The sequence below is a fragment of the Punica granatum genome, chromosome 4, assembly GCF_007655135.1.
Source record: "Punica granatum isolate Tunisia-2019 chromosome 4, ASM765513v2, whole genome shotgun sequence".
NCBI classification, from domain to species: Eukaryota; Viridiplantae; Streptophyta; class Magnoliopsida; order Myrtales; family Lythraceae; genus Punica; species Punica granatum.
Window position 1 is genome coordinate 1,101,546 of NC_045130.1, and position 11,642 is coordinate 1,113,187.

Consider the following 11,642-nt stretch of genomic DNA (forward strand, 5'->3'; position numbering starts at 1 on the left):
TTAAAAAATAAAAAAGTAATGATTGTGATATTGAATTGAAAATAAGTGAAGTTGAGTTGAGTTGAGTTGAATATTATTCCTAAAACAAACACATTAGCATCTTAATACGTATTTCCCCATATCTATTTCGTGCTCACTACTAAAAACATGCCGATTACTTACAAAATGTTATTGAGGAAATTTTTGTTGATAATTTTCCCTCGAAAATTCATCGGTAAGTCGCTGATAAGGCGCGGAAAAAATTTTCCGATAAATTTGTCTCGGCTTACCTGCGGAAATATATATATATATATATTATATAAGGTAGTCGGCTTTATCGAGGGAAGAAATTCCTCGGTAATTCACTGGAACACTTTTCCTGCGAATTACCGAAGACTTTTCCCTCGAAAAAAAAATTCAAACTTCACCGTTCGCTGTGATCGGGTTGACCAGCTCTAGTCCTCTCTCTCCCTGCATGTCTGTCCTCTTCTTTCCCTGTCTTCTCCCTGCCTGTCGTCCTCCCTCATCAGTCTCTCCTCCTACAATGTTTCAAGAGAGTCACGGGGAGCTAGCTCCAGCTGCTGCTGCCCTCGCTCTCCGACAAACAGAGGTGTGCTTCGTGCACGAGCTCGCCGATGTTTCGTAGCAGCATTCGAGTGGTCCTTCTCGACCCTTAAGTGGCCTCGACCTTGACCTCCCTCTCTCTCTCTCTCCATGCACAGATATGCGAGCTGCGTTCAGCGGGGTTCCCTGTAGATCCAAAACCAAGCAAATGCAACACATTCCGGCCGAGATCGAGAGAGCTAACTAACTAGCGGAGATCTGCTAGCAGATCGGAGAGAGCGACCAGAGCGGTTGAGAGAGAGACCAGAGAGACAGGCTAAAGAGAGCGACTGGAGATCATGCTCCCCTAAGATCCGACGTCGACATGTCAGAGACCGATTTTCTTGCTTCGTATCTTAAGCTCGACATTATATAGAGGTTATTTTTCTTAATTTGTTATTTGTAGTTTTTGGATATAATTATTTATTTATTTATTTATCCCAATATTTGGATAATCAGAATAAATTTAATTGAAAATATTATTTATTTTTCGATTAAAGATCATATATATATATATATTATTCTAATATTTGGATAATGTGAAAAAATTTAATTGAAAATTTAATTTATTTTTTATTAGAGATCTTATATATATATTATTCCAATATATGGATAATCTGAAAAAAATTAACTGAAAATTTAATTTATTTTTCGATTAAAGATCATATATGTATAACTCTAATATTTGGATGATCAGAATAAATTTAATTGAAAGTTTAATTTATGTTTTGATTATAGATCATATATATATATATATATATAAATGAATTTTGAATAATTAGGATTATGTGGCCCTAGGGGAGGACGGGCTTTTGGGAAGTGATTGAGCCTTCCCATTATGGATTAATTGGTTTTGCTCGTTGATTGTTGCGGAGTAATAAAGAGAAGTGCGATTGATTATTATATTTGTGCAATCTTGATTGAACTGGCATTTGCTATGTGTTACTATGTTCTTTTTTTTTTTTTTGGATTTGCCAACGACTCATTACTATTTATTAATGTTTAACATAGATAATTGTGTTCTTATCACTGTTCCTAGATGAATATCCCTCCACATGGAGAATGAATATATAATAGGAATAATTCCGGGCGACAAGGGCATTAGGCAAGAGTTCTTGGATGGAGTGGATACATTCATTGCATATGCAATGCAACTACAATATTATTAGGAGGAGGGCAAAATTAGATTTCCATATTGTAAGTTCATGTGTAGAGCATTGCGGCTACCAAATGAAGTGATTGTGCATTTGTACCAGAAGGGGTTCCTGCCTAATTATTGGTATTGGAATGATCACAGGTTGATTGAGCCTAATGACAGACCCTCAAGTTCAACAACAATTGAACATGAATTTTATGGAGTCAGATCATCTGGAAGGGTCAAATTGGGCGATGAATTGAATAGGTACAGGGACATTATCTATGACGTGGTTAGGGAGGATTATGGCCATTCTGTCTTCTGAAGATCATCCTAATGCAGAGGCTGAGGGGTTCTACGACCTTTTGGGAATGTACTTACGTCTGGAGTTTGTCAGGGGTGTTAAATTGAAGTTATTCCTACGTAGCATGCATGACGAGTAGGTTCATGATGTGATTAGTAAAAGGTGGACAAATAGAAATGCTTGTTTAAGACAACGTGATATGTTTGTACTGCATGGAGAATCTGATGTGGTGTGTTAAGAGTAAAAAATTCTACACGAAAAAATTAAGAAGAATTTAATGGGTTTGTAAGAGATTAGGTACTACAATCTATTAACTCGAGTTTTTTGGTTGGAGATGAGTCAAATCGCTTATAGGCCCAATGGATATTTTTACATAGTATCAAAGCGAGTTATGCTTCTGCGAGCATGTGTGTGAGTTTACATCACGTTATTTGAAAAGTCTCTTTGTTAATAGGCAGCCGAAGTGCGCCCGTGTTTGGCCCGAGTGTGGAACTCGTGGTCTCTTTGAATCTGAGTGCGGAGAAAAAAAAACCCGCCTCATATTAGTCTGGCCCAAGCGTGGCCTCATTGTCAATTATCGTCTCCTCCTCCTCCCGAGTACGAAAATCCAGTCCCGGCTCGTAGTTAGTTCTTCAGGACGGGTTGTTCTAGTTCACGTGGCACGTGTAGGTGAATGTCAAAGTCACACGTTGCCACGTAAGGGCGGGTGTTAAAAGTAAAAAAATCTACACGGAAAAATTAAAAAGAATCTAATGGGTTTATAAGAGATTATGTACCACAATCTATTAGCTCGAGTTTTTGGGTTGGAGATGGGTCCAATCGCTTATAGGCCCAATGAATATTTTTACATGGTGAATTATATATTTTGTCCGAGAGATGTATAAGTAATTATGGAGAATGTGATGCAGGACTCATTGTCTTATAGGAAGTTGGCTCGCAGTTGCACGGGTCATGCTTTTAATTTCTTTTTATCGTGCTAAATTATTAATGAAGTCTTTTTATTGTGTAAGATCTCTAAGAAAATATGTATTTAGTTGATTTAATATATGCAAAGGAAGAATAATATTAACAAAATAAAGCACAAAATCGATTAAGAATAATATAACAACCAAATGAATCATTTAGAATAATTAGAGGCAATTAAGGCAATTTTCTAATGATCGATACATAATATATAAACATATTCATCGTTTTTTGTATTTGTATTTTGATGAGAACTAACGTGAGGGGTTCAATTTCGAGCATATATATATATATGTTTTGTTTGAGATAGGTAGAAGTACTTTTAATTAATTTAATAGGTATTCATTAAATTTTGAGATGTATAATTAACATAATCTATCAATTAATTAAAACACGATAAATATTACTGGTTATATTAATAAAGTGTTTAAAATAAGTTACACATATACTAAATGTCTATATTATTGACCAAGGAAAACTTTATTTTAATTTTTGTGCTAAAAGTGTTAACAATTTTAAAGAATAACAATTAATCGATAAGTAATTTAATTATTTAGTAGCTTGGAAATTAATTGGGGTGGAGTGCATGGGACGGGTGCACGACTTTTTTTTTTCTTTTTTCCCATTATTTTTTTAAAACTGTCAACCCTTTTCGCGACAATCGATGACTTTTTCCTTCATGACTCGTCCATCTTACCTTGGTATTATTGATGGATATTCCGCCAATATTTTCTCGGTTATATGTAGATTTATTAAGGAAATTTTCCTCGATAAAATAGCCGATTATCGAGGGCTTTTCGAAGAAAATTTCCTCAGTAATTTTACCGAGAAAAACTTTCTCGATAATGTCTCAAAAAAGAATTATCAAAGATGGGTTTACCGAGGGATGAATTTCCTTGATATTCCGTTGAAATTTCATTGGTAAGCGTACAAAACTGATGGATTTTCGGCGACTCACTTATGGACAGTGTTTTTGGTAGTGACTTTCATAAGAGAATAAAGCATAATCACGATGATAATAATAATAATAAAACAAAATAAAGGTCACTCACGGATTTTTCGAGTCATACTGCAAACAATTTTAACAATATATATGTATAATATTAGAGTCTTTGGGGGGGTTGAAATATAATAAAATGGAATCTAATTCCTTCAAAGTTGACTTTTAACTCTCAAGAGAAAAACCAAAGTTCTTATCATTGAATTCATTGATCAATATATTAATGTATCGTTATTATTATTATATATGTTTTCCTGAATATAGTAGATAGTAATTAAAATTTTGTAATAATTAAATCAATGCATTATCCATTTGCTGGCAAAATTTCAGGGTAAAAGCTTTATTTTATTTTGACATCTTGGTAAATAAAAAGAAAAGGAATAATCTATTGGCATGATGAAAAAGACGAGCGGACAAGTCGATGCGAGGTGACTGTCCCACAGTAAGTGCTTTTAATCTAATTTAATTAATTTAAATTTAGAATGAGCAGACGTAATGTAGACATGAACAATGTCCAAGCGCGTGTCCACCACCCTAGCAGATATGATGATTCCCATTTGGGCTTCCCCTTCATGTGGCTCCCCTCCGCATAAGAAAATCGCGTAGGTACACCTATAGTTTTAAAGTATATTCATTTATGCCCTTCTGGAACATTATGACAGCATCAGCATACCCTTAGACGTGCTCGAGAATTGGAAGCAGAATGATAATATATTTGCCAGAAACATACAAGTACAATAGTGTACTTTTTGTTCAAGAAGTAAATAGGACATTGATGAAACTTAGGTCTTTTATATCTTATCCTTTCTTTCTTCATATTTAACGAATATTCTAAAATATTTTAACTGATATGTCTTGCAACATCAACTAAATTGAGTTAAATAATTTTCCTTAGGACGGACACTTCTTTATGTTATTGTCAAGTCACTATTGCACTCGAATGATTAACTAGAATGGAGAGTGATCTTTCTGTAGGTTATGTATTTTATATTATTAAAATGATTGGGTCCACAAAAGACATGTCGATTAATGTGGCCGTTGAAGATGGAGCGATTTCTAAAGGGATGTAAAATTAGGGTATAGATGAATATCATCGGAAGAGAGTGATGTGAACCTCGACGAACTTGCTGCGAGACCCAATAATAATAGAATGAGATCAAACTCAGGATTGTCTAATGAAGGTTTCAAGGATAGAGAATATTAATCCGATAACTATAAAGAGTTCAAACTAATATTATAAACATAATATTGACTCGCTAGCTATAAAGAGTTAGAAACTAATATTATAAATGTTAGGAATCACAAGTTATTACACTTGTAATATCCACAAAGTTGCTGAGCAGCAGTTCGGAGAAAATCTTTCTCGCAAAATTGAATGAAAACTGAATTATCTTTCTCTATGGAAGCTACATGCCTATTTATAAAGAGATATTAACTGATAATCCTAATGGGCTAATAATGGACTTGGCTAAAATATATCCTAAGGGTAACTAGTCCAAAATGAAATAAGCTCAACTTATTGAAAGCAACTAATTAACTCTCAAAGCAAATAGCCAAAATTCAACATTTTGAACTTGGATCATCTTCTAAATAGACTTATAGGATATGAACGGTCGTGACTTCTTGTTCCATATGCAGCTCACCCAAGAGCTTGACTTCTCCTCAATGGACATGCAATAACAACATTTACATGGCTTGTTGGATTTACTTGGCTCGTGCCATTGTATTTGGTCCAGCTGGCACATGCTTGTCCTAAAGCTAGCCTTCATGCCCGACCCTGTCATCCTAGTATCTTTTCTCATGCCTGTGCGAAGAGTCCTCTAGCTGGATCATATCAGAGAGAGGACATATCTAGCATTGTGCGGTTATTCTAAGGAGCATGCAGTAATAATATCTAGAAGTTCAAGGACTTAAAGGAAAACAAAACTCATGCCGAGGTTCACAGACACGCGCTCAAGGGAGAGCGTGGAAAGTAGACCACCTGGTATGGTGGCGGAAGCGGAGTAAACCATGGTTAAGGTTTTAACGGAGTTGGACTGCACTGTTATACTCGACCGTCTGTTTTAGTTCCTCGGTCTCAGCGTACAGCGGCCTTCTCAAGTTCTCTCTCTCTCACAGTCACTCACTCTCCCCAGTCCCCCTCTCACACTGTACAAACTCCACGGCAGAAGAGAACGAGAGAATCGAATTCTCTTCCTACAAAGACATCCCAATTGTTGTCGGACCGAGTAAAAGAATCTTCTTCTTCCTCCTCCTATCATTCTCCTCCTCCTCCTTCAATCCCCACCTTCAAAGGTCAGCTTGCTTTCTTTCTTTCTTTCTTCCTTCTTCCAGTGAAGGGAAAAAAAAGACCGCCTTTTTCTGTTTTCCTTTCATTTATTTTGCACACAGTTTCTGGGTTGATTACTTTTGGAAGCAAACCGATTTCAGTCTCAGATTGTTGGGCTGCTCTTTCTTTCTGTATTTGTCTAAGGTAAGCTTTTGTCAGTAGTTTCAGATTCAGGCTGGGGGTCTGCCCTTGATATTTCTGCCAGCAAGATATTTATTTCTTGATGATTGCCCTTTTCGACGTTCAGCTTCTCCCTCTGTTTAAGATCTGCAGAACCTTCTCTTTGATAGCTTGTGGAGAGCATAGCAATGATGGATACTATTTTTTGAATAATATATATGTTCTGATTGATTACTTGAATGTGGGCTTTGCAGTTCCTTATACAGAAATTGTTTGGTGAGGTAGAACAGAAACTGCTCCTCTTCTGTTGCTCTTTTGAGTCGACAAAGGTCAGTCGTTCCTCCCAGAGACATGGTCTCGAGGTCTTACTCCAACCTCTTGGATCTTGCTTCGGGCGAGTCCCCGACCTTTGGCCGAGAGAAGAGGAGGTTCTCTCGGGTTGCCACTGTCACCGGTGTACTGTCTGAGCTCGATGATGACAACACCAATAGCGTGGGGTCCGATGCCCCTTCCTCGATTTCCCAAGAAAGAATGATAATCGTAGGGAACCAACTTCCTCTCCGGTCCCACAGGAGAGACAATGGAGAATGGTACTTCAGCTGGGACGAGGACTCGCTCCTCTTTCAGCTCAAAGACGGGGTTGGAGAGGATGTGGAAATTATCTACGTGGGCTGTATTAAGGAAGAAATTGATCCCGAGGAACAGGATGATGTTGCCCAAACATTATTGGACACATTCAAATGTGTTCCTGCCTTTATTCCTCCCGAGCTATTTAGCAAGTACTATCATGGGTTCTGCAAGCAGCATCTATGGCCTCTATTCCATTACATGCTTCCCCTGTCTCCTGATCTCGGGGGTCGCTTTGATCGGTCCCTTTGGCAGGCCTATGTTTCGGTCAACAAGATCTTCGCAGATAAGGTAATGGAGGTGATCAGCCCCGAGGATGATTTCGTGTGGGTCCACGATTACCATTTGATGGTCCTGCCCACTTTCTTGAGGAAGAGGTTCAATCGGGTGAAGCTCGGGTTCTTCCTCCACAGCCCATTCCCTTCCTCGGAGATCTATCGGACCCTTCCCGTAAGAGATGAGATTCTTAGGGCACTTTTAAACTCCGATCTTATTGGGTTCCACACCTTTGACTATGCCCGACATTTCTTGTCCTGTTGCAGTAGAATGCTGGGGCTTTCTTATCAGTCTAAGAGAGGCTATATAGGGCTAGAATACTATGGCAGAACAGTGAGTATCAAAATTCTACCTGTCGGGATTCACATAAATCAGCTCCAGTCCGTTCTAAATCTTCCTGAGACAGTTTCTCGGGTTTCGGAGCTACGGGATCAGTTCAAGAGTCAAACTGTTTTGCTTGGGGTTGATGATATGGACATCTTTAAAGGGATTAGCTTGAAGCTCCTGGCTATGGAGCAGTTGCTCTTACAGCATCCAGCAACACATGGCAAAGTCGTATTGGTTCAAATTGCAAACCCAGCTAGGGGCCGAGGGAGGGATGTTCAAGAGGTCCAGTCTGAAACTTATGCCACAGTTAGGAGGATCAACGAAACTTTTGGAAATGAAGGATATGAACCAGTGGTCCTAATCGATTCTCCACTTCAGTTCTATGAACGAATTGCATATTATGCGATTGCTGAGTGTTGTCTCGTCACAGCAGTGAGGGATGGGATGAATCTCATTCCGTATGAATACATAATATGTAGGCAAGGGAATAAGAAATTGGATGAGATATTGGGCCTGCTTCCATCAGACCCAAAGAGGAGCATGTTGGTGGTCTCCGAGTTCATTGGATGCTCCCCTTCATTGAGTGGGGCCATTCGGGTCAACCCATGGAACATTGATGCCGTGGCTGAGGCAATGGACTCTGCTCTCATGATCTCAAAGGCAGAAAAGCAACTTCGTCACGAGAAGCATTACAGGTATGTAAGCACCCATGATGTGGCCTACTGGGCCAGGAGCTTCTTGCAAGATCTCGAACGGGCTTGTAGGGACCATGTCAGGAGGAGGTGCTGGGGAATTGGGTTCGGGCTAGGGTTTCGTGTCATTGCGTTGGATCCCAATTTCAAAAAGCTCTCAATCGAGCATATTGTCTCGTCTTACAAAAGGACGAAGAGCAGAGCGATTCTCTTGGATTATGACGGGACCATGATTTTACCCAATTCCATTAGTAACACGCCAAGTTCAGAGACAGTTGCTATATTGAAAAGCTTGTGCCGGGACACGAAGAATGTTGTCTTCCTTGTTAGTGGCAAAGATAGAGAGACTCTCATGCGATGGTTTTCATCTTGTGATAAGCTTGGGATTGCAGCAGAGCACGGGTATTTCGTCAGGTATATACTTAAACTGAATATTATTAGCTTGCTGGTGCAGACCTTGAAGCATACTATTCTGTCATGATCATGTTTTCGGTCGGGCTTGTCTAATTTGTCTGCCAAAACTAAGGGTTCTTCTTTCTCAGGCCGAGCCAAGATGCAGAGTGGGAAACTTGCATATCTGTGCCAGACTTCGATTGGAAACAGACGGCAGAGCCTGTGATGAGACTATACATGGAAACTACTGACGGGTCCACTATAGAGACCAAAGAGAGTGCTATAGTTTGGAACTACCAGTATGCAGACCCCGACTTTGGGTCTTGCCAGGCGAAGGAGCTTCTAGACCACCTTGAGAGTGTGCTTGCAAATGAGCCAGTTTCCGTTAAGAGCGGGCAGCACATAGTTGAAGTCAAGCCTCAGGTTGGAGTCATAATCTTTTCTCCCTTGCATTATTGTATAATGTACGCTATAGGAATTGCTTAGCCTTCAAAATGCATGTGCAATTGCACTTCACAAGTCTATAAGAGATTCAAGGACCACCGGGAGGTATCTCTTTCGAGTCAAAATTGCTCCCATAAGTTTGGTTTTCCACTCCATTATCTTTTGTAGCCTTCAAGCTAAATCCGATAGTAAATCTGCTCCAAAAAACTAATGACTTCTCTTTGCTACCTTCTGTTCCACAGGGTGTCAACAAGGGTATCGTGGCTGAACGGATCTTAGACACAATGAGGGAGAGGGGAACTCTTCCTGACTTTGTCCTATGCATTGGAGATGACCGGTCCGATGAGGAGATGTTCGAGGTGATAAGGAGCGCGCGAGAGGGCCCTTCTCTGTCCCCAGTAGCAGAGGTCTTTGCCTGTACAGTGGGCCAGAAACCAAGCAAGGCCAAGTACTATCTTGAGGACACGACCGAGATCCTCAGGATGTTGCAGGGTCTCGCTAATGCTTCGGAGCAGGCTGCTAGCATTGCTAATAAACAAGCTTCCCCGGCGAGTCCAGTCTCCAGTTAGTGGAACTCGAAGCCCTTATATATGCCTGTTTTCGCATCTTCTGATTGATGGTGGTTCTGTGTATATTGGGTGGGTCAATTGTCTTGCCATGGTTGGGTTTCCTTTTTTTGGGGGTTCTTTGCATGTAAGATGGATTAGATTGAGTTCCCGTCACTGATGTTCATGAAGGTGTATTCGATTTCCTGGAAACGTATTCTGCCTTATCTTGTAGTTTAAGCTGATGCGTTACGTTAGAGAATATAAGATGATCTAAAGATTATTGTATGGAATGCAAGGCAGTTCAAAGCAAAAATGAATTCAGTAAGGTGCTTTACTTTTCTTGGGCCTGGGGGGAAATGTCGGCCCAGATACCAAGTCATTGGACTTGGGCTGATCCAACAAAAGTCCTCATTCCAAACATGCCCGCATATTAAATGTTGGATTTAAAAAAAAAAAAATTCCGCGTTAAAAGGGAGATCCAAATTAAGGACAATATTATGAGGGAGATCCAAAATTAAGAACAGAAGAAAGAGAAATAAAAGGGTACGAAAAGTCTCTTTTGCGAGATCGATTCGGAATATTTTAGTTTTACATGAGAGTGTATGTCATTGTATTACAATCTATTTTAATTGCTCATTAATTCATGTGTGTAGCGTACGGAGTCTCGAATCTTTAAAGAGTTTGATCCGGTGATTAAAAGGAGCGCGTGTGTCCATCCATTCTCAGATTTGAAATCCCTTGGGGCCAGTATGCACGGCTTTTTGCTGATTTACCCTGCTTTATGTGCTTGCGGGTTGCGTACAGTAACGCAGTCACCTGGACGCTCTACGATAGCAAAAGAACCAAAAAAAAAAAAAAAAAAAAAGAGGAGGAGGCAGACAGGCAGGCAGGTTCAAGAAACGTGTTAGCATCTCTGTTGTTTTAGTTCAAAGAGCCCTTACGCAAGCAATCAACAATGTACGTGGTCCTTCCTCATCTTCTCATTCATTTATTATGAGCTTTGTGCTACATTTTTTTCTAAATTATTATAATTTAATTCCACATCCGTTGGTCAGTACAACTTCCAACCGTACCAATTTTTGTTGCTAGACCTTATCCCCAAGCTATTCCAACCATACTATTTAATAAGATCTAATAACGGGATATGTTGGCCCACCCGTCGAAGCATTGACAGCCATATGTAAGGAATTCGTGCAACGATCGTATTGAGTATGTACACCACTAGTACTTCGGTCGATCTAATTTGATGTCCGTATGGGATCGTGAACATTATACAGCCATGATCATCACTACTCTCCGACCTTTATCAGGATACTTTTGCATTGCCATAATAATAACTCGATTGTTCAACCTATGCACGAACTAAATCATATGCTTCAAATCATCAAACTAACACGATTGTAGAAATATATATGCAGTCGGTCGTCTCAGCTCTCACTATGTGCAACTGGTAATAATTGCTTTTTCTGTCTCATACACTGAGAAACCGAAGGATTTTGTTTTTCTAGGGCTATATGTGAATGAAACAACACACGAATAAGGATATTGAGATAATTTAATGAATGGCGCTGTCAAGTTCACTTCGGGGTTGGTCTGCTTTCTACTCTCTTCAAATTAAAGGTCCCTTTAGCTCTTTATAGGGAGCTTATCTGGTCCAAGGCGAAACTAGTCCATGATAACGTAGTCGACTACATAATAAATATAGTCAACTGGAACATAGTACAGTCGATTATGTTATATTTTCGATCGATTATATTATCTTGAACTAGTTGCATCCCGAAACTAGATAAATTTCCTTTATATATATATATATATTACAAAAATTCTACAGGTCGCCTCCTTCGCAATATGAGTTTGGATAGATATGGCATGTAGGGCCTCTTGCTTCATCGAAAAGAATAA

The 11,642-nt window shown here is 39.3% G+C and overlaps 1 protein-coding gene and 1 long non-coding RNA gene across 3 annotated transcripts; both read left to right on the forward strand.

Annotated features, from left to right (window-relative positions):
* The first annotated feature begins 271 nt into the window (after positions 1 to 271).
* LOC116205521 lies at positions 272 to 2,284 on the forward strand. Its single transcript, XR_004156520.1, has 2 exons — positions 272 to 960; positions 1,880 to 2,284. It is a non-coding gene; the product is annotated as an uncharacterized LOC116205521 (long non-coding RNA).
* Positions 2,285 to 6,072: 3,788 nt separating this feature from the next.
* Positions 6,073 to 10,030, forward strand: LOC116203903 (alpha,alpha-trehalose-phosphate synthase [UDP-forming] 5). Of its 2 annotated transcripts, none has more exons than XM_031535871.1 (4): positions 6,073 to 6,457; positions 6,688 to 8,769; positions 8,898 to 9,171; positions 9,435 to 10,030. In XM_031535871.1, exons 2-4 carry the CDS (start codon positions 6,785 to 6,787, stop codon positions 9,759 to 9,761), a joined length of 2,586 nt encoding a protein of 861 aa, XP_031391731.1. In that variant the 5' UTR covers positions 6,073 to 6,457; positions 6,688 to 6,784; the 3' UTR covers positions 9,762 to 10,030. The 2 variants fall into 2 exon arrangements, with proteins under 2 accessions (XP_031391731.1, XP_031391730.1); XM_031535870.1 differs by having other exon boundaries at positions 6,073 to 6,279; positions 9,435 to 9,802.
* Positions 10,031 to 11,642: the final 1,612 nt, after the last annotated feature.

Bases quoted from the DNA above. Each gene is read 5' to 3' on its own strand.
- LOC116203903 (XM_031535871.1), top strand. From the start codon at position 6,785: ATGGTCTCGAGGTCTTACTCCAACCTCTTGGATCTTGCTTCGGGCGAG. The intron at 8,770-8,897 runs GTATATACTTAA...CTTCTTTCTCAG, and splicing joins GAGCACGGGTATTTCGTCAG to GCCGAGCCAAGATGCAGAGT. The intron at 9,172-9,434 runs GTTGGAGTCATA...TCTGTTCCACAG, and splicing joins TAGTTGAAGTCAAGCCTCAG to GGTGTCAACAAGGGTATCGT.